General features: G+C 30.6%; 1 protein-coding gene across 1 annotated transcript; it reads left to right on the top strand.

The window, feature by feature from the left end:
- Nucleotides 1-9,958: 9,958 nt before the first annotated feature.
- On the top strand, nt 9,959-18,552 carry GSNAP (gamma-soluble NSF attachment protein). Its single transcript, XM_020370420.3, has 9 exons — nt 9,959-10,109; nt 10,530-10,597; nt 10,713-10,797; nt 10,937-11,095; nt 11,947-12,084; nt 13,520-13,598; nt 15,436-15,515; nt 15,829-15,958; nt 18,219-18,552. The coding sequence occupies exons 1-9, from the start codon at nt 10,063-10,065 to the stop codon at nt 18,321-18,323; spliced, it is 891 nt and encodes a 296-aa protein (XP_020226009.1). The 5' UTR covers nt 9,959-10,062; the 3' UTR covers nt 18,324-18,552.
- Nucleotides 18,553-23,903: the final 5,351 nt, after the last annotated feature.

A 23,903-nucleotide genomic window follows, 5' to 3' on the forward strand; every position in this document is an offset into this window, starting at 1 on the left:
TTAGAATTCATGGCTTGTGAAAACGTTTCAGGATCATTTTCGGCTCCAATGTTATAATCTGATTCTTGTAAATACACTACATAATCACTAGAAATTGCTGATCTTTTGACTCTAGTAGATTTTCTTAATGTTGTCTCATCACTTTGTTCAGGAACTTGTTGTCCAACCGATTGCTCAATAGGTTGTTCAACATTTACCTGTTGCTCCTGGTCAACAACTTGATCTACATTATAATCTTCAGCAACTTGTGGAACTTGAATCACTGGTTGTCTAACACATCTTTGAACTGAAGGAGCGTGATTGACTACCAGTCTGTCATTTGATTGAGAGGGTTGAACTTCATAGTGATCATTTTCAAAACTAATATCTTGAATTAAATCACTCCCACTAATCAAGTCATTTTCAAGAAACTTTGCATTTCTTGATTCCACAATTCTAGTGCTATGAGATGGGCAATAGAATCTATACCCTTTGGACTTTTCAGCATATCCAATGAAATACCCACTAATAGTCCTCGGGTCTAGTTTCTTCTCTTGTGGGTTATAAATCCTTACTTCAGACAGACATCCCCAAACGCGTACATGTCATAAACTGGGTTTCCAACCTTTGAATAACTCAAAAGGTGTCTTTGAAACAGCCTTGGTGGAACTCGGTTTACTATATACACAGCCGTTTTAAGTGCTTCAGCCCACAAGAATTAAGGAAGTTTTGCATTACTCCTCATACTTCTCACCATATCCATCAATGTTCGATTTCTTCTTTCTGCCACACCATTTTGATCTAGAGAACCAGGCATAGTGTATTGGGCAACAATCCCATGTTCTTGAAGAAATCTCGCAAATGGACCAGGTGCTTGTCCATTCTCTATGTATTTACCATAGTACTCTCCACCTCTATCTGATCTCACAATCTTAATTTGCTTTCCGCATTGTAGCTCTACTTCAGCCTTAAAAACTTTAAAGGCATCCAAGGCTTCATCCTTAGAACGAAGTAAGTAAAGGTACATATATCGTGAGTAATCATCAATAAAGGTGATGAAGTATCTTGGACTATTTGCATCCATATCCGGACAACATATATCTGTATGAATGATTTCTAGTATGTTTGAACTCCTCTTAGCACCCTTCTTGAACTTGTTAGTTTGCTTACCCTTGATGCAATCCACACAAGTCTCAAAATCAGCAAAATCTAAAGTACTAAGTACTCCATCATTTACTAATCGTTTTATTCTATGAATGGAGATATGTCCTAATCTCCGGTGCCACAACATAGAAGAATCCTCATTCATAACACAACGTTTTAACCCAGAAGAAACATGCATAGAATTATAAGCAGCGTCATTATTTTTCAAATTAATAGAGTAAAGACCATCACGTAATTCACCAAAACCAATAACTTTGGATTTATTCAACAAAGTAAAACCAGAATCCATAAATTTAAAAGAAAAACCCAAAGGTGCAAGTTGCGAAATAGAAATCAAGTTTTTACTAAAACTAGGAACATAAAAAGTCTTTTCTAAATTTAAAATAAAACCACTGCTCAAAACTAAATTGCATGTCCCAACGGCCTCCACATGTGAACTCATCTTGCTTCCTGAATAGATGCATTGCTCACTTCCCATCGGTTTCCTTAGGTTTTGCATACCCTGTAAGGTATTAGAAACATGGATTGTAGATCCAGAATCAATCCACCATGTGTTATGATTAGTACTAGTCATATTAGATTCATAACAAACAAAAGCAAATAAATTACCTTTCCTTTCCAGCCAATTCTTAAACTTCAAACAATCCTTCTTCATGTGTCCTTTCTTTTTACAAAAGAAGCACTTGGATTCTTTCTTAATAATTGGTTGAGCTGGAATCTTTCCCTTCTTATTATCTTGATTCTGCTTTTTTATTAAAAGAACCAGTTAAGAGCACCTGCTCTCCTTCTTCCATCATTAACCTTTCCTCTTCTTGAACACACATGGTCAATAATTCATTAATAGACCACTTATCCTTATGTGTGTTGTAAGAGATTTTAAAGGGGGCATAATGGTGAGGCAAGGTGCACAAAATATAGTGCACTAGGAAAGAATCAGACATGGTAACCTCTAAAGCTTTCAGTTGAGCCACAATATCCCTTATGCGCATGATATGATCACACACTCCTTTAATCCCAGTGAGCTTTAAGGATGAGAACTGCATTATAAGGGTGCTGGCAAGAGATTTATTAGATGTGGTAAATTGTTCATCAATAGCCTTTAGTAAATCCTTGACATTGTCATGATGGTCAATAGAACCCCGAATTCCAGCAGAAATGTTGGTCTTTTTGAACGTCACAGAGAGACGATTTGACCTCTCCCATTTTTCATAAAGATCAACTGCATCTGGAGTGTTGGTCTCAGTAATACCCGGTGGTGCTGGTTTCCTAATAGCATAGTCAATGTCCATCCAGCCTAAATGAAGAAGAACTCTTTCCTTCCAAACCTTATAATTGTCACCCTTTAATTCGGGAATGCCACACTTGATATCAGAAATATTCATAGATTGAGAAACTACAAATGTCAAAAACATGTTCATCATCATAACTTGAGACTAAAATAAATGTCATGTTTTACCAATGCAAACATGTCTCTTTTAACGAATCTAGTGACATAAAACTTGTCTGCGGGCTAAAGTCATACTCAATTAGACTCATGTAACCTTATGATAAAACTATCAAATTATGTTCCCTTTCTTAATTCCTGTGGGTAAATTAAGAAATATAATATAATATTTTATCCTAATTAATCATACAAATGTAAGAAATTTCTTGTGGGTATATTTCATCACATCACATATAATTAATTACAATTAATGTTTTTCTTAATGTGATCTTTAAAAATATATAATTTTAATTAATTAAAGATGTTGTGGCTATTCTCTAACTTATTAAAATTATATGTATCACTAAACATTAATATAAAATAAATAAATCTTATTTTTATTTTAATATCAAAATAAAATAAATATAAGCAAATATTAGACAAACATATAATATTCAATAATCATTATTCTTAATTTCTAATATTTAATGCAGCCAAGAATAACATGTATTACAAAAATAATTACACCACGTAATTATGAAACAACATGCAAGAAATCAGAAATCATTTGATCATGTACGTACGAAGCATGCAACACGTAATTATGAAATCATTCCAGCATGCAAGAAATAAAAAAAACGGGAATCAAAACAATCACGTACGAAGCATGCAACACGTAATTACGAAATCATTCCAGCATCATTTGACCGTGGGTGACTTCAACATATAGAGACATGTGCGTGACTCATCATATAAAAATAGAGGAAAATCAAAACATGCAAGACACCAAAAGGATTCGAACCCATGCCAGCTATATGCAAGTGAACAAACCACTGCACCAAGCGCTTCATCTGTGAAGTGTGATGCAATTTAAAAATAAAACATATGCCTATCAATAGCAATCAAACAAACAAAACGCGAAAACACATTGCGTTTCACTCGTCTTCAACCTTGAGACGGGTCATTTTTACCCGTTTATGACCCGCGGACCCGAAACGAAAACCCGACCATTTCTCTACGTTTTGAACATCGAAAAACACCATTTTAATTATAGAAACGGTAGAAAAATCATCCTCTACTCCCTCTCCAGTTTTAGAAACAATTATGGGGTTGAAAAAAGATACCCAAAAACCCGATACAAAACAAGGCAGAGGAAACAACGTGCTCTGATACCAAATGAAAGAACTAATATCCTTAAGATCTAAACATGGAAAAAATCAAAACAAACACGTTCAGATCATTCTCATAATTGCGGAAATTAAAAGACCAACCTCCAGCCATTGTTGTTCGCTTGTTCCTTCTGGTTTCTGAACCCTTGCTCTCAATACGCGATGGTGTAGTATACTGAAGAGGAGAGTAGGCTCAGGGACCCAAAACAGAGATACGTGTTCAATTTTTATAGAGCTCTAATCCATCATAGAGCCTCTTTGAACGTTGGAGAAAAACATGCGGGAATCACGGTACCATATCCGCAAGTTATTTGATAATGGGTTGAAAAATGGACCACATTCATGATATGTTAACCGTAGCAAGTAAAAGGATCAGGAAAGCAACGTGAAAATCGGAAGCACGTTGTTTCCTTTTACGTGGCTGTTGCAACCGTGTTACTGTTTCAAAAACAATTTTTTCAAAATGACGTATATGCCAACACGTCGGACACAATGCATAGCTGACGTAGATGTTAAAATTTACGTCGGATACTTGGAGGTCCGACGTAAATAATTTAATTAAAATTACGAAACATGCCACTGCATTTTTATTACGTCGGGTGTTTGTATGTCCGACGTAAAATGAGTGACGTAGTATCCTAATTTTCCACTAGTGAATTATCAACCATTAATAAAATACTAATTTAAAATCTTATCAAGTTATATCATAATATTTTCATATCAAGTTTAAAACCAGATATTAGTTATAAAATATGTTAATTTGTGTTGGAAATTTATTTTAACATGAAACTTTAAAATAAATGCGAATTAAAAAAACTTCGTTAAAACAGTCACGTATTCTATTTGATAGAGAAAAAAGTAAGGAAACGCATTGTGATGTACTAAAAACTGATCAAAAAGAACCAGCGGGTGGTTTGCCCAATTAGTTAAGGGGAAGACTTAAGATTTTCTCCATGTAAGTATGTGTGTGGATTTGAGCTCTACTGTAAGCAATTTTAGCCTTTTTAAACAAAGGAGGTGTAATTGTAATAAAAAGGAGGTGTATATATCATAAGTTAAATACTATGAACATCTATGAGTAAATTAAAATCAAAGGATAATAATTTTTTTAAATTACTAAAAAATATTTCATTTTATAATTGTTTCACAAATTCTTACTAATTTTTGTATAAGTCAATTGCTTTTAAACAATGAAACTAACAAGATTATATCAATTGAATTGAATGATTAAGCCTAACTTTTAAAATAACAATTGAAATAAAATAAGATTCATGAAAATAATTTCAAAATATATTAGGTAAATAATTTTTATATATATATAATAAAATTAAAGACAAGGATTAAAATAATCAATGGAGTTAATGTAATATTCATTTATAAATATTTAAATAAATTATAAGTAGCAAGGTATTATTTAATTGATGTTTAAAATAAAATATTTTATAGTATCTAAATGAATTGATTTTTAAGATAAACTATTATATACATATTTAATTAATATAGTTTTAAAATATATATGTATAATTAGATATACTTTAAATAAATATTTTTATATTAAAAATTAATTTATCATTAAACAAAATAAAAATATTTCAAAATATGGTTGTTGTTGAATCAGTTTCCTATGATGGGATCATATTCATATATAATAATAGAATCATGTCTCCTCAAAGAAGCGATATCTACCTCAAAGTAATACGAGCATAATCGAAGATAGATTATATAACTTATTTTAAGTAATTGATCTCATGTGTTATTGGTGTATATTTTTATATATATAATTTATTTTATAACTTTTATTTATTAAACTAATGGAACATTAATTATATTTTATCAATTTTAGATTTGTTTGATAAATTTTTATTAATCCTTATATAAGCCAATTATTTTTAATTTAATGAAACTAACGTGTTTATATCAATTGAATTAGATGTTTAAGTCAATTTTGAAAATAATAATGAAAATAAAATAAGATTTATGAAAAGAAGTTTATTTATCTTAACAAAATTGAAAAGTATAATAAATTATGTATTTTCATATTATCTAATAATGTAATAAAATATTAAGCATGGTAAAAGAGAAATAAATTTCTCAAGAGAAAAATAAATAAATTTTCTAGATAAATTATTATTTAAATTAATCTAATTTTTTTTAAAAATATTCAATTAAAAAGATTATTATTTAATTTTATTTTATAGCATTATGTTTCTCATTTTTTAATACATCATGATATATTAATTATCTATTTTAAATTATATAATTTGTATTATTTTAAAACACAAATTAATTTTATTGGGAGGGTACTGATTTTTATTTCTTATCATTAATATTTTTATCATTATAAAAATAATATTATATATTTTTATATTTACTTTCATTTAAAAGAAATATATTTCTAAATTTTTTTAAAAATTTACATTTAGCAACCGATTTTAGTTTGGTCGCTAAAATTATTATAAATAATAATATTTTTATTTTTTTAGCGACCGATTTTAATTTGGTCGCTAAAATTATTATAAATAGTACTAGTTTTATTTTTTAGCAACCGATTTTAATTTGGTCGCTAAACTTTTTATAAATAATAATATTTTTTATTTTTTTAGCGACCAATTTTAATTTGGTTGCTAACATTATTATAAATAATAATACTTTTATTATTTTAGCGACTGATTTTAATTTTATCGCTAAAATTATTATAAATAATAATATTTTTTTATTTTTTTAGCGACCGATTTTAATTTGGTCGCTAAAATTATTATAAATAATAATATTTTTATTTTTTGAGCGACCAATTTTAATTTAGTCGCTAAAATTATTATAAATAATAACTTTTTTTTATTTTTTTAGCGACCGATTTTAATTTGGTCGCTAAAATTATTATGAATAATAATATTTTTATTTTTTTAGCGACCGATTTTAATTTGGTCGCTAAAATTATTATAAATAATAATATTTTTTATTTTTTTAGCGACCGAAATTGTTCCTTCGCTATTTTAATCAACAATTATTATTTTAGTGACCGATTTAGCGACCAATTATTTGCCACTAAAAAATTTGATCGCTAAATAAAATTTACAACCAAATCAGATTCAATCGCTAATTATGTCGCTATTAGGGACGGAAAAAAATTGGTCGCTAATTTTGGTGGCTAAATTGACTTTTTTTTGTAGTGCTTGAAGCTTAGAGTTTCTACTTCCTTCTTCCTCTTTTTCGAATTGATTGTAAGGAAAGGGAAGTTAGATTTGATTCTTGTTGAATTGTTGAGTTGTACATGCTTAGGTTTCCTTAAATTCTTGGTTGTTTGATGAATTTGAGGTGAGATTTTTGTGCATGTTGAGTTTTTGGTGTTTTGAGTTAGGGGGTGAATTTGGTGAATGATGCAAATTTAGTTGCATGTTTTATTTGAACCTAGGATGTGGCTTTGAATGACAAGTAAAAGCTATTAAGTGCATTGTATGCTTGGTTCTTCTGGATTTCAGGTGTATTGAGGCAATTTTTGAAGTTTGTATCCGTAGATTTCTAATATGATGTCAAGCGCGCCTTTGTGGCATCGGGCCTGAGAAAAATAGAAAGTCTCTAACTTGGTGAAGTTAGGTCTTATTTGGGTGGCGCCAAGCGTAATCAAGACAAAGACTCTATGCCTTGACAATGTCAGACGTTAAAGAGATGACACAAAGCATGAGTTAAGTAGAGGTTATTTGCTTGATATAAGGCTGGATGTGGATTTTGCCACGCTAGGTGTGAGGTCCCAAGAGCTTTCTACCCCATTCACGTTGGACGTCATTTCAGTGACACCAAATGTGGACAAGGCATAAAGTTCTCTGCTTTAGTGGTGTTGGGCACGAGATAAGTTGTGTTGGATGCAATTTATGTTGTTGAATTCATGTTATTTGATGAATGCATTGGTGAATATGAATAAAATATGTGAATATATTGCATGTTGAATGATGTATGATGGTGATAAACATTCATATGCCATGTATGATTGATATGCTAAAAATTACATGGTTGGAGTGTTACATAGGTATTGGTATGCTATTATTGAATAAGTCATTGAACAATGGTATGCTAGCCTTGAATGAGATGTATAACATTGGTAGGATAATTATGATTTGGTATGATTTGATCTCTATATGCATTGACTTGTAGTAATGTATAGAGATGACGTATGTTTGGATGTTGATGTTGAGAATGTTGTAGGTATTAAAACATGTTAATTGACTTAGGACTATAAGAGAAGGTATTATTTGAAAGTTCAAGATCCCATTTAAGTAAAAAAAATTGCGAGTTGAAAACCCTCCTTGAATAGGTGTGAAACTCTTGGAGTGGATTTTGTTAGGTCTCCTTTAAGGTGTGTTTGGATGAGGGATTTTACAAATTCAAGGAATTTAAAATTTTTGATATTTGAATTTCTTTGATTTCAATTTCTATCATTCTAAAAATATTTTGTTTAGATAAGTCAATTGCAAATTTTTAAAATTTTAAATTTTTAGTTTGAATATGGTAATTTGACTCCACCATGGTAAAATTGATTTTAAAAATATATTCATATGTTGATATTTTTAAATTAAATTTTATAAAAATTAAATATTAACCAATTTTAAAATATTTAATAATTTAAAAATTAATATTTATAATATTTAATAATTTAAAAATATTTTTTTGAATATTCAATAATTAAAAGAATGAATAGATAAGAGATAAGATAAAAATATATAAGTGAAATAAGAAAAATAAATATGAGAAATTTCAAATTCTTACTTTTTTGGGAGAATTTGAAATTATACTATTTTAAGGAATTTTACAAATGCTTGGATTTTAAATTCTTTGTAAATTCTCCATCCAAACAAAGCATTTCACCTAAAGGAATTTGAAATTCTTCAAATAAATGAATTATCCTATTTAAATTTTCCATCCAAACACACTCTTAGGTTATTAGTCAACATGGAGTAAAGTATGAAGTGGAGGGCTACCACCCTGAATTGATTAATGGAAAGGTTGTGTGGTTCTTTACGGATAGTTAGTAGGTTAACTCCACAAGTGACTTGGTAATGCATGTCAAATTTGTAGTATACCTATACCCAATTATACTAGTCTTGACGATGGAACCAAACTTTCTTAATATAAGTGACAACACCTGAGCAACCAGAGGAGGGATTAATATCCCATTATAGTTGTCGATCCAGTAGGCGCATGGGACATGAAAGCGATTAGGTTGGTTTGGTATGGTTAAACTACTTAGACTGCTTTAGTGTATTGAGAGATATTCATAGGTGAATAGATGACAATACATTAGTTGTTGAGTATGCATATGATATGGTGTGAGTTGTTATTATTGTTCATATGCATTGGATGAGCATATTCTTGTGCTATGTGATTATAGTGAATGTTTGAGTTGCTTGGGTGCTTAGTTTTCAAATATGTCAACTATTTTATGTTGAAAATCATGTGGTGATTTTTGATTGGTTTGCATGTTGAAGAGTAGTATATATGTTCCTTTCTATAATTGTATGTTTTTGAAAATTTAACTTACCTTTACATGTTTTATATGTGAATGGAATGCAATAATCATACTTTGTAGAATGTAGAGCAATGATAGGTTGGTAGAGATGAATAATGGAAACCATTGGGTGGATGACGACATTTTTGGATCTTTTGGTCTATCTCATGTGGTAGTTGTATATAATTGTGTATAATCAACGCTTAAAATTTTATACTATTTTTATATTAGATGACTATACATGTATTGTATATATTTGTAGATTTGTTTTAGTAGCTTTTATTTATTTTTATATATATATAAATTAATTTTGCTGTTAGTAATTGTATTTCGTAAGTCTCATAGTCGTGTCGAATCATAATAATGTGAATGTAAAAGAAAAGAAAAAAACAAAATAAAGTGATACATAGTTAACTTTTAGAAATCATAATTCAATTTCTTAAACGATGATTTGGTCTAGAAGAAAACAAAAATCAAATCCTTAGTCCTTTATTAGTCAAACCATCAAATAAAATTACTTCAATAAACTTCCGAAAATCGAAAATATATTGTGCAAAATGAATTATACATAGACCATTGATTAATTTTTTAAAACTAAATTCTAACTTCATTTTCTTTGATAGAGATCGGGTCATAATCATAACATTTGTTAGACTGTTAGAGGACCGAATTGGGTAATTTTCCGTTTATTTATTTGTTTATTTGTTTGATCCTTGACATAAAGGTGTGCCACGTGGCAGGTTGTGAGTGGACCCAGACGGGCATGTTAGCAGCGTGAGCTCGCACACTTGAATCGGAGGGACTGCAGAAGACGCAATCGTCCCACCATGGCGGCTTCTGATCCCAACAAGTTGATCTCCAAAGCCGATAAGCTGTCTGTTCATCTTCTCTTTCATTTCCTCTTTATTCACATCACAATTTTCCTTTTCCTTATTTATTCAAATCAATGCCACATTTCCAAATGCCACTGTCGATTTTGCTGCAACTAGGTTTATTTTTTTCATCGTGTGCGTTCTTCTCCGTGTTGATCGTTGGCAAATATAAAATATGCGATTCTCTTGCAGCATACAATTTGTTTCTTAGGTTAATTTGTCCTAATTACTGTTTGGATCATACTGATCATGATCGATTACCTTTGTGCTTGAGCGCTACATTACTTTGATTTTTATTTTTTAGCTTAATATCGATACGATTTAACTGTGGTTAAGCCAATTGATACTAGGGCATGTATTAGTTCATCTGTTGTTTATCTTTTCATGAACTGTGTTTGCCTTATATTTCTTTTTCACTGCAGAACAAGACTCAGTCTCACGAGGTGGAATGCAGATTGGAAAAGTGCTACTGTTCTTTACGAGCAGGCGGGTAAAGTATTCAAGCTTCCTTAGGTTTAATTGTTCGTGCAAATAAATTTGAGTTACAAATGAAATTTTGGTTATTGCCTTATTGGTAAATCTGCTAAACTCATATTATGTTGCAGCTAATGGGTTTAGAGTTGCCAGGGACTATGTGAACGCCAAAATTGCATATGAGAAAGCTTCCAAAGGACAAGAGATGCTTGCTTCGTATCCTTATATGATATGATTATACTTATCTCCTTCATTTTGTTCATTAAGGAGAAAAAAATATCATGGTACTCTATGATGTTATTAGACTCGCTGTGTTAAACTGTCTCTGTCTGTCTTTCCTTGACTGGTAAACCAGACCTTGGGATGCAGCTAAGCACTTGGAATCTGCTGCTGCTCTGGCAAAGGATCTAAGCAACTGGCAAGAAGTTGGGGACTTCTATCGAAGGGCATCTGAATTGTACATGGAGTGTGGAAGACCACAACCTGCATCAGACGCTCTTGCAAAGGGAGCTCGGTAAACATATACTTTACCCTCCTGCCTTGCAACACATTCCTTGTTATTATTATAATTTGTTATATTCTGAAGTATCCCACTAATCACAACTTCTAATGAAATTCATATTGTGAAAGCTCTAATAGACTGGTATATGGTAGCTTCATAAAAATCAAGATACATCTAATCCTTTGGCAACATCAAGGAGGCTAAAATATTCTTTTAGCTTATGGAGTTTTTATGGTATATTTTGTTTGGTAGTTCATATAAGGAGGCTAAAATCGTTTAGTTTATGAAGCTTTAATCACTTTTGTAAAGCTGTTTCTCTGGCCTTTGAATGGGATGTGTTGTGTACTTGTGTATATGGCCTTTCTTTAGTATGCTGGTTGTGTCTGTTTCTGAAGGGTTGCTGTTTCAGATATGAACAGGGATCAGGCAGTATTGCAGCTTTCATGATCTTTTCAAGTTCTCTATATGTTTCCTTTTCTGTTTTGGAGGATATCATATCTTATTCATGGCTGTGTTTCCCAGCTTTTCATTTTAATAAAATTCCCTTCTACAAAAAAGAGTTGACATCTATTTTTCTTTTGTTTAGTCAGTGGTTTCTAAAATTAAACAGTACTTTGAATCAATATGAATTATTAGAAGTCATGCATATACGTATGTTAAATTTGAAATGTCATGACGGGTCTCAATTTATCTCACTATGGAGTGCAGTGTGCAGGTGATGTAACAAACACTAATTAATGTGTTTACAGCATCTGTATAGATAATAATGTATTACTGTCTATTGGGAAATTATATATATATATATATATGTATGTATGTATGTCTTATTATCACCATCTTCATAATACCTCCCCCCTCTGCAGTGCTTTGGAAGATAGCATGTCTGAAGAAGCTATTCAGCTATATACAGATGCTTGTACAATTCTTGAGGATGATGGAAGAGAACAAATGGCCTTTGATCTTTATCGTGCTGCCACTAATGTTTATATAAAACTTGAAAAGTAAGTTTTGTTATAAAATTGAGGCAATACATTATAGAGTATGAAGTACACCTATCTTCTTCTACTGTTTAACTGAATGAAGTTTTTTACTTGTGTATTGTAATTATACTGTGTGCAATCAGTTACATTTCTATGTTTGCTTTCCCATTGATTTGTTTTGTTTGTATATTGGCATATCTGATAGTGTTAGTCAAATAGTATAGTTGAGTCTTAAAAAGTGTAATGTAACATGGATGGAGTTGGCTATTACCCTAACACGGAGCTCTACTCTACAAGATCCATATAAATGTCGGGCCCTGTGTATCTTTTTTTATTTTTTTCCCCTACCATTGCCATATATGTCAATATCTTGATTCTTGCAGAGTGTCTATATTTTAATTGTGTGATTGAGCTTTTATAGCCAAATTTAAATAGAATGACAAATTAATTAGATAATTTAATGGCCAATAGTTTGGGGTTTCATAGTATGTAAGGCTTTCAATGTTTTTCTAGCAATGATGTGATGATATAGGATCATATTGGGGTCTGTTTGACAGTTTGGGTGCTGTGAATAGCACTGCCTAATTTAGAATGGAAGGTTTAAAGGGCTTTATTGTAGATTCAGGAAAGAGCAACATATATTTTAAATAAAGAATGAGAGTGATTTGTAGCCAAGAAAGCACTTGTTCTAGATAACAATTGACAGCAAAGATGTTAAACGAAATAGAAGGAAAAACATAGATTAGGAGTTTTACGGTGTTTGCTATGGCTGATGCCTCAAAATGTATGGCATAGTGCAAAATAAACATAATGTATGACTTCTCGAACTCTTCTTTATACAATCATTAGTCACTACTTGAAAGAAGACTTGTTTTGACTGAATTCTTAATCAAATGAGCATGAAGATACGTTTGTCATAGAAAAAATGTAGTAATTATGATACTTGAAGATTTTTCACAGGATATATTCTGTGTGGTTTCAACTGAACAAAGACCCACCTCTATTTTTTGCATTCACACCCAACTGATTAACTAATCAATATATAATCTAAGAGATTCAGTAAAATAACTGTGAAGAACAAAAAATCAAGATGACTAGAATTTTGTATAACCACACTAAACACATCTGACACAACAATGCACTACTGGGGCTATGAGACATAAAATTGGTTTATCAAAGAGTTGAGTGATTATCTTGCATTAAAATGATTATCAGCTGTGTTTTTCATTTTTTCTCTAAGGAGGAACTCGTATTCTTCTAGCTTTCTGTAAAAGTTTTCTCCTTTTCCTTTTTGTATCAAATAAATGTTGCCAACCAATTAAGCAAGAATTGCTACTTTTGGAAGCTGAATTGATGGTTTTTGCAGAGCACATTATTTTTTGTCCAAGTGCAAATTCTGAACATTTCTTGTTCATTGACTTGCATATTTTGTTGGGCATGGTTTCATAATACACAGATACACAGATGCAGCATCTTTCATGTTGAGATTGGGCTTGGCAGCTGACAAGTGTAACGCTTCCAATAGCCAGTGCAAGGTTTGGAATATTTTGATTTTGTATTCTGTATTTTAAGTCATTTCTTGACTTGAAAAGGAAAGAATTGGTTATAGGTTGGCCTTCTGAACGAATATGCTGGAACTTTGCAAGTATGACAATAAATAGGGTAGACTCTGAAGTTGATCATTTGGTGTTAAGGAGTATTTGCTTTATTATGCTTTCACTTGTTTGGAAGACTAGATTAACAGTATCTATTCATAGCGGCACCAATTATGCCTGTGACAACAGGAAATTGCATCTATAGAAAAAGCATGGGTTGCCTTTAAGCTTTTAAGTTGATATTGATTTGGTCATTGTTGAAGGTTTGAAAAAGCAATGCATTTGCTGCCAAAAGAATTAAGGACCTTTGAATTGGTTTGTTAAAGTGGTATTTCAAAAAGTATATGGAGGTAGGTTAATATGATGGTTTTATATTATTGAGGAATCTATTAAACTTGTGGGGGGAGGGGTGGGCGGTGTTTCTTTCTGATTTTTTTTTTTTGGAGGATATGTCATCCTTTCTGATAATTTCTATTTCTATTAAAAATATAGTATCAAGTAATTAGGAAACCTTGTGAGTCTAAGTACTTAATTTACTGTTGTGCACCCAAGATAAACGTATTTGTCTTTATGTCATCATATAGTATTATTAAAAATAAAGCTATAGGGTCAACTCATGTATTGAACCACTGTGTGTAATGATTTATATGTGATTTCTTTCGGTTATATCTAAGTTTAGTATAGTGCACAGGAGATTAACTGTATGTGTCTTTATGTCCACATATAGTATTATTAAAAATAGAGCTATAGTGTCAACTTATGTATTGAACCATTGTGAGTAATGATTTAAATTTGTAACCTTTGTGTTGAATCTCTGTTTTCTCATTCTCTTCCTGAAACTCTAGATTCTCAAGAAATTTTATCCAAAAATAAGTATGACCATAATGGTACACTTATGCAGTGAGTTAAGGAAATCATTCCCAGGCTCATGTAATTTGTTTCCTTTTTTTTTTAAAAAAACAAATAATTTCTTAAGAAGAATAGAGAAACAGTAAAAGAGCATAATAATCCTCGAGGGAAAAAGAAAGGCAACAAAATTTAGACTTAAAGGAAATGGAAAACAAAGCTCAAGTAAAATCATATCTTAAAACTTTAATAGCAAGTTGGTTTAGGACTATTAGTGAGCTGAAGCTTTGTATATTAGTTGCATGGATGTCTGTGTTTCTTTTTATCTTCACCTGTCCAATTTCATCCTTCCACTAATAAAATCTGGGATAAATTTGGTGTTCTCTAGTGTGGACACGATTATACACTACCCTGAAATATGTGTTTAGTTTAGCTTTGTGTTAATATTTTATGTTCTCCAGAACTGCAATGTTTGATGAATTCATTGAATATCTGGAATCAGAGAAGCAAGTAATGTTATTCAGAGTGGTTGCATGCATTAAGAAAATACAGATCAGCATTTGGAAGCTTGGGTGAAACTTGAAGAAGACAATGGATAGGAGTCCTCTGTTTTTTTTGAATTTTGTGAACTCAATTATTTTGTTTGAAACTCTGCCTATTTTGTGCTTTGTTTTGTTATGCATTTTTCCATGGCCAGTTCCAAGGCTATATAAGAGAGTTGAGTCAGACAGTTGAGGGCAAACATAAAACTGTCTAATCTTTATGACATGGATAAGTGGTTTATTTCATTTCCCAAATAAAAAATTATTGCTTAGTTGCCACATCATTGTTAACACTGAAAGTGGAGAGATGTTTCAATACTAGGAATCATGTGCCGAAATTTATTTATTTTGTCATAAACTTTTTCTCATATACCTTGTCATAAATGCAGGCATATCTTAGTGCAATCATTATCTACCTTTATGCTCACGACTTTAAGCAAGCTCAGCAGTGCTATAATGACTGTTATCAGTAAGTGTCTGTCTCCTCCTTGTTATGCTGCTTTTTACCTGCAAATTCAACCAACGTGTTATATGTATCAGAATAGCACTTCTTTGTGAACTGAACTCGTCATGATTATTGTTGCTGTTGTTGTGTCCCTGTTATTGGCTTTGCTATTGATTTCCATTTTCCAAACTCTAATTTTCTCTTGTTCCTAGCATAAATCATATGGTAAACTTTCTTCTTTTAAGATTGAGAGTTCTTTGGTATTTATCTTCTGTTATGTTGAATTGATTATTTAAATTGATGAATAAATGTGCTTAAATGCTTGTGGTGTTGCTAGGATTGATGCTTTTGTCAGAAGTGACCAGAATCGTTGTGCCAGCAAGCTACTTGCTGCCTACTCCGATGGAGACGTTGAAGAAATCAAACGTATTGCTCAGTCAAGTACTATTTCAAATCTTGATCATGTGGTAAGTGATTTAGTTTATGTAATTTTTGGAGAAGTAACTGATCTTTACTTTTATACATTGATCAAAATCACGAGAGAATCATATAGGTAGAGATGGCTTGAAGTGATCCTAACCATCTTGATTACAAAATAAAGATAAGGTAGGAAGAAAATAAAGGAGGATAAGATCGAATTGGTTTTGAATAAAAAATCTTGATCTTAACTAATTAAATGTTTAGGATAAAGGAGAATAAGATCACATGATTCAAATCAAATTTGAATAACCTGGTATTGATCTTAACTACCTTAGTCTTCTAGAATCATTATTTGAAATAAAAATATATATGTTCGTTCTTGTGGAATGTGAGTCAAGTAAACATAATGAATACAATCTAGCCGTAGAAACTTATTGTCATGGTGTTAGGTCTTCCTCTTACTGAATCCATAATTAAATAGATCCAAAATTTAACTAAATATTCAGTTTGTTTCAAGGGTTACTTGCCACAGTGGTTTGTTGATCAAATATAGCATAACCAACCAGATTATCAGAGCCCAAAGTATCAAACATTTATCCTTGGGCTGCTGTAAATTTAAGGGTGGGGGGCGGGTGTGGAACACAGCTCTTTGTCTCACCGCCAGGAACCACTTTGCTGATGCCTGACGGCTATTCTGAAAATTCCAGGCATGGTTCATGAAAATTTCTTCTGAGGAAAAAGTCTGTCCTGCCATGTTCCTAGCCGCCTCAATTCTTGAAATACAACTTCAATCTCCTCAGTTAGGGATATATCCTAAACATTGATTCTTTTTTCGCTTGTGTATCCTCCTAAAGTGAGTAGGAGCACAATGCGTTTGTAAACTCTTTGTGATGACCCTGAGCTGTATTCTCCTAATGCCCTAGGAGTAGGAGCTCAGGACGGCATCTTTTACTATTCACACAAATTGTCAGTAAGTGGCCTTCTTCCTTGGACATTTTCGTTACTAGAAAACCTTAATTTTCAAGAAGCTCCCCTTGTCATAGTTTTAGGGGGTTTTTAAGGTCCTAGGTGAATTAGAAATATGATGCCCTCAATTATTTCAGTATTGTCCTTGCATTTTTTATTGCAAAATTATTAGGATATTACATTTCTTAGGACCATTTACAATAGATATATCTCATTTAATAATAGTTTAGTAATTCATCTTATAAATCACTTCTAAAGTTATTTCATGTTATTAGATCATGAATGTATAATAAACTATATTGACTAAGTTGTTAAACGTAGATATGTTAATTTTATTATTAAAATATTTAATTTCATCATGATAATCATCTACATTTTCACCATTTTCAACTAAAATATGAGGCTCTTCATTATTCTTATATAGTTCTTCATTCTCAAAAATTTTAACTTTGAAGTAGATTATCTAGATTTGTATCATTTCAAAGAAAAATTATAATACGTTTAACAAAAATATTATAAAGAGCACCTTTTGAAAATCAATATCAATTTTAATTTGTTTATTTCTTTTCCATTTTAGATGAGTAGAAAGTTGTTTTTTATGCATGTTCAAGCCTAAACACATAGACAAGTATAGACAAAAAAACTAAATTATCTATGATTCAAATTATGGGTCTTTAATGAGTAAATGATAATGAGATGAAACAATGAGATGAGTAAACCTTCACCTTGAACTCTCTATTTGTTGTAATAGAAGAAAAAAATTAAGAATGGTGGCATGTCACCAAGATATTTGCAATGGCTAACAAATAGGAAGAATCAAGGGATTATATATATAAAGGGAAAGAGAGAAATTACAAAGTGATCTTTATTTATTAACAATATAAGAGAAATATAGAATAAGAGAAATTAAAGAAAATAATTCAATAATATGTTATATTATATATCATACTTTTCTCTTCATATTTAAACATCACAGATTTATTTTCCTAAAATTACAAGTAGATTTTTATTAAGAAATAAAAACATCACATCAATTCATTAATTTATTTTTTATAATAATATTTTCTTATATAATTTAATTATGTAAAATTTTTCTATTTATATGAATTAAAAAAAATTGGTGCCCTTTAAAAATAGAGCCTTCGGCGGTTGGCTACCTTAACCGTGCTGTCACTGCATAGTTTCAACTGTTGTTTCCCTTGTCTGCTTTTGACATCCTATTTTTGATGGACAATGATTATCATCTGCTTTTCAATCTTATGCAACATACACAATCTTCAATCAGTAACTACTGATACTATTACAATATTTGTATGACATTTTTGAAGTAATTGCCTGCAGATCATTCGGCTTGCAAGGAAACTTCCAACAGGTGATGTGAGTGCTTTGAAGTCTGACAATGCTGAAGATGAAGAGCAACCACTCGATGAAGATGACTTGACTTAACTTCTGACAGTGTTTTCTATCTATGATGATGAACCCATTTCAATATGACGAGTGAATTGAATTGATTAGTATATATCGGTTTTTGTATAAAAAAAAATTCGTTTCTTTTGTGATACATGTGGAATGCAGATAATAAGAGGAGCATTGTATTATTCGATTGAGATGCATCACTTTGATGTACATGTTGATAAGCTTTAACTTTATAGAAATATTTAGTACTTTTTTCTAATGCCATATATTTTCACTACTCTAAGTTTTTTTTTTTTTTTTTTCAATTTATTTATTCTGTTCAATAATTAAAAAAAAAATCGCAAATAAACCCCATAAGAATCTCACATTTTAAAGGTTTATAAAATACTTAGATCATTTAATTAGAAAAAGTAATAATGTTATTGATATCAAATATTCACCATTGCAAAAGTATCCATCACTACTTGCAAAGTATCACTACTTTTGGTTGGAAAGTTGGCTTATTATTTTTAGGTAGGTTTTTTCCTCAATTTAATTATTTTTATTCACGAGAATTGTTTAAGAAAATCGAATCTATTACAACTGATTATCTTTATCTTTAGTGACTTATAACTTGAACACTCTTTCTCATGGTAATTTGATAACATGTACTCTTTCTTATCTTTATTAAGATAAACGTACTGTTTAATGTTCTATTTAAGTTTGAAGTGGAATAAATAATTAAAAAAGATGCATTATTTAGATGAATTGAAATAAGGAAAATATAGGGAAATTTATCTCTAATCTAAATTTTAATGATGAATGAAAAAGAATAGAAAAAAATGATTTGTGATAAATGTTTTTATAGTAAATAAAAATTTAAAGTGAAGAAAAAGAATTACTCTCTATTTCACTCTAACTATGAGTGAAGCTCTTATTTTAGCCACAACATTTTTCTTTCTAGTTTTCTTTCTAATAAATAATAAAATTGATATTTTTAGTTATTTTTCTTCTCTTTCTTTCTTTTCTATTTACACCTAAATAAATAATGTGTAAAGGAATCTAACATTTTTTTTATATTCTAAAAGAATAATAATATTTAAACATCCAAATATTTTAAACAATTCAACAATATTTTACAATTTTTTAATTTCTCCTCGTATCACTTCATATAACCATTACATCTTTGACTTGTCTTTTTTATTTTATTTTCTCTCTCTTCATTTTTTTTTTATTTCTTCTCCTATCACTTCATAAAATCATTACATCTGACTTATCTCTTTTATTTTATTTTCTCTTTTTTAGGTGTATATTAGCATATTGATTATGGAAAAAAATTTTGACATCTTGAAACAAATACACTATAAAATTGAAAAATCATGAAAAAAGTAGTGTTTGTTGCTAGAAGTCACCTCACAAAGAGGTAGGGTGGTCAATGGTGTTCTAATGGTGGTTGGTAGAGGAAGAGGTAAAAATGATTCAATATGGAGAGTGTATGTGATAAAATAGTTCTTATATTAATCCTAAAATGATGGTGCATGGTTGACCACCTATGATGGCGGACAATTGTAGAATTAGTCTAATAACAATTGAAAAATATATGGAGCCTAAGGCTATAGCTCAATTCGCTTGCAAAATACACCATCTTGAATACTTATTCAACAATTATTGGATGCCTCAAATTTTTTTGGTCAGTGTGAATTTCATTTGTCAAATAAAAAATAGAAGAATGATCAAATTTTATTGAAAATAATAAATTTGGGTAATCTCATGTTTCATTTAATTAATGAGTTTATCTCTTGATTTAGTGATGAAACTTACTAAAATTTGGTCCCCACACAATTAAAATATTGTTAATTTGATCTTTCATTTGTAAAGGATGAAACTTAGAATGTCCTACATGAGTAGAGACCATATTAAGAAAGTGTTGCATATATAAGAATTAAATTAACAATATGCAACAGAGTTAGTAGTGTTATGGACCAAGTCGATAATGATTAACAAATGTAGGAAATGATTTAATAAGTTTGCATGTATAAGAATCAAATTGAGAATTTACACTATGTTTAACAAAGAAAATGTTAAATAGTTTTGTTAACATTTTTTAAAAAATAAAATTATAGACATGGCTTGCATCACTATAGAATAATGGCATCCCAATAATGTTGGCACCCTAAGATCTAACAATCATTTGCAACATGCCCAATTAATTAAAAAAAAAATAACAAAAGCAATACAAAATGGGGGACTAGGCAAAACCTAAAAAAAAAAAAATTAACAAAACCTATGAAAAAGGAAAACCATAATGATTTCTAAAAAAAATATTCACTAAAGAAAAAAGTCAAAAGGACATTATGAACACTTAGGCTTTGAGTTAAATCTTACAAATATAAAAAAAAAAAAAAAACGAATATGATTCAATGATTGATATCTTCAAATCAACATGTACTTCATTATTTGATAATGTTCAACTTTGTCATTTCCTTTCTTAACAATTTTTTATTTTATTTTATGAAAATAGGTATTTTTATTCAAAAAAAATAATGCACTAGAAATTGTCTAGAATCCCTCACCACCAGCATAGTTGTGATGAAAAAATTACTTGCGATTGAATCTAGTGCACTTCCTAAAGTGTGTCAAAACATTTATTGACATAGTCATAGGATCATAAATAAACTTTATCCACTTTCCATCCGCATTATCTTGAATAAAATTAATAAGCATTGTTCAAAAAAAGAATGCAAAACAAAGGGTGAGATAATGTTTTGACATATACGAGAAGGCATCTGTCCTAAATATTGACATGTTGTAGTAAATAAGGGGATAATGGACATGATATGTAGAGCAAGTAATCCCAATGTGGTGAAAGGGCTTAAAAAAATGTTAGAAATTCATAGTAATAACTCAGATAATGAACAATGTAAGATACAATATTATAGTATGTTTAAGGAAAGTTTAGAAATAATTGCGTATTCGAAATCAACGAGGGATCTATTCTTATCGATCTTGAATAACGTGAGAGAAAACTGCTCTCTTCCTAGTAAGAGGTGAAGAGGCAGAAGACAGAAATATTTTTTTGCTATGAGAACTGACAATGAGATACCAGTTTTATATCCTTACCAGTAGAGACCAGGGACCTCTCAGCAAGCTACTGAACAATCCAACCCATCACAAGTCATTCATTAGAAGCCCAATATGCATTACCCATAAATTAATATATTGATATTAACATATAAATATAATTTATTAATTAATGTTAATCCATAATAATAATAATAAAATAGAGAGTAATTATATAAATATACAAATATATCATTGTCTCACTTGGATAACATTAATCAATAAATTAAATATACCAATTACAACACAAGCACATATATCAATTAACAATATAAGAAATATAAACATGAACCACAAGGTAGTATCTCATAGGGATACATACCTTATGCTTATATTTCATAAATAATGGATAATGAAAAATATAATAAATATGTGATCCCAAAAAATGGTCCAAGCATTTTTATATGCTAAAAGAGATGTAAAGAAAATGACGTCATTGATAAATTTACATCTCATAAAAACCATAATAATAAAAATGTAAATTTCAGACTCCCACTAACTCAATACATCAAAAAACTTAACCACACCCATATGAGTTACATCATTTTGAAAAACTCCAATAGCTAAGTGTTTAGTTAGTGGATCTGCTAACATATTTTCTGTAGCAGTATGCTCAATCCAAGTCTGAAAATCGAAAACTTTTTCTGTAGCTAACAAACAGAAATTTTATATCAAAATGTTTTGAGCGAGTAGAACTTATGTTGTTTTGAGAGAAATGCACAATAACAATATTGTCGCAATATATCACAAGTGGCCAAGAAATACTTTCAACAATATGAAAGCCAGAAATCAAATTTTTAAGACACATAGCTTGACAAGTAGCTTCATAACAAACTACATACTCTGCCTCCATGGTAGAAGTAGTTGTAAGAGTCTGTTTAACACTCTTCCAAGAAATAGATCCTCCTACCATTATAAAAACAAAGCCGGAAGTAGATTTTCGGTCATCAGGACAATCAAAAAAATCAGAATCAAAATAAAAAATGACCTGAAGTTGATCAAACTTCTTATAGGTCAACATATGATCCTTGGTTTCCTGCAAATATCTAAAAACCATTTTAACGGCTTTCCAATGACCCAAACCTGGGTCACTCAAGTATATCCCTACAGCATTAATAGCAAAAGCAATATTAGGACGAGTACAAACTTGAACATATATCAAACTATTAAGAGCGAAAGCATATGAGACCTTTTCCATCTCAACTCTATTATCATTTTGAGGACATTGAGATTTAGAGAGTTTGTCACCTTTTTGAACAGGTGCATCACATGGGGAGCAAAATTGCATGTTAAAATGTTTAGGACTTTATCAATATACCTTTTTTGAGACAATCCAAGAATTTCACGTGACCTATCACGAAAAAGCTGAATTCCTATAACAATAGAGGCATCACCAAGGTCCTTCATATCAAAGTGGCTATTTAACATAAATTTTGTCTCAGTCAAAAGTTCAACACTGCTATCAACAAGAAGGATATCATCAACATATAAGACAAGAATGATGAAATGGCTCCCATTAGTCTTCAAGTAAATACACTGATTTGAGGTATTTTCCTTGAAGCCAAAAGAAGTAAACACCTGATCAAATTTCAAATACCATCATATTTGGTCTTCTCAATAAGAGACAAATATTGACCCTTTTGAGCTTTGTCAAAAGTCTTAAATTTCTTACCAACTGACTTGAAAAAAAAAAATCTCATCCTTATCATTTTATGGAATGCTCTGTTGAATAGACTTCTCCATGGTGTATTTCATCACCATCAGACACACCCTGTTTAAGTGTCTCCACTTCTCATGAGAAGTTCTCTGGATAATAGTTGACTCAAGAGTAAGAGTTTGAGGCTCTTCCTCTCTTAAAGAAAGTTCATATTAGTAATTGTTAGATATAAATCTAGAGATTCATTCCAATCCTCAAAATTTGTCCCATTCAATGTTTTGATCAAAGTCAATTGCATAGGCAAAAAAGTCGGTATCAAAACAAAAGAGAAACATTTAATATGCACAATTATTATGAATAAAAAAATTAAATGTTTCTGAATACATAGTCAAACATGCCTATAATATATAAATTCTCATTCATTATGATCCCGCCTAAGGGTCTCGAATTATAATAAATAAGAAATGCAAAATACAACGCATAACTCATGTAAAAAAAATCTAATATCGATAGGGTATTTGACAAATAATTGACATAAGAAAAAATTAAAATGTGTAACACCCCAATTTTTATTTCACTTTTTATTTATTTATTTTTAATTAAGGGTATTTTGGTAATTTTACAAAGGTAATATGGGTGATTTAGTAGCTTGGAACGGGCTGTTCCGGAATTGGAACGGGCCGTTCCAAACTACCAAAAAGCATGTGATTTAGTAGCTCGGAACGGGCCATTCCGGAATTGGAATGGGCCGTTCCAAATTACCAAGTTATGTGTGAGTTAATAGCCCAGAACGGGCCGTTCTCAAGGTAGAACGGCCGTTCCAGACTATTAAATATGCCATTAACCCTAAATGA

Source organism: Cajanus cajan, chromosome 1 (genome assembly GCF_000230855.2).
Source record: "Cajanus cajan strain Asha chromosome 1, NIPB_CcT2T_4, whole genome shotgun sequence".
NCBI classification, from domain to species: Eukaryota; Viridiplantae; Streptophyta; class Magnoliopsida; order Fabales; family Fabaceae; genus Cajanus; species Cajanus cajan.

Excerpts from the sequence above, each read along its gene's own strand:
- GSNAP (XM_020370420.3), top strand. The coding sequence starts at position 10,063 with ATGGCGGCTTCTGATCCCAACAAGTTGATCTCCAAAGCCGATAAGCT. Across the intron at positions 10,598-10,712 it reads TGTTCTTTACGAGCAGGCGG|CTAATGGGTTTAGAGTTGCC; the intron begins GTAAAGTATTCA and ends ATTATGTTGCAG. Across the intron at positions 11,096-11,946 it reads GCTCTTGCAAAGGGAGCTCG|TGCTTTGGAAGATAGCATGT; the intron begins GTAAACATATAC and ends CCCCCTCTGCAG.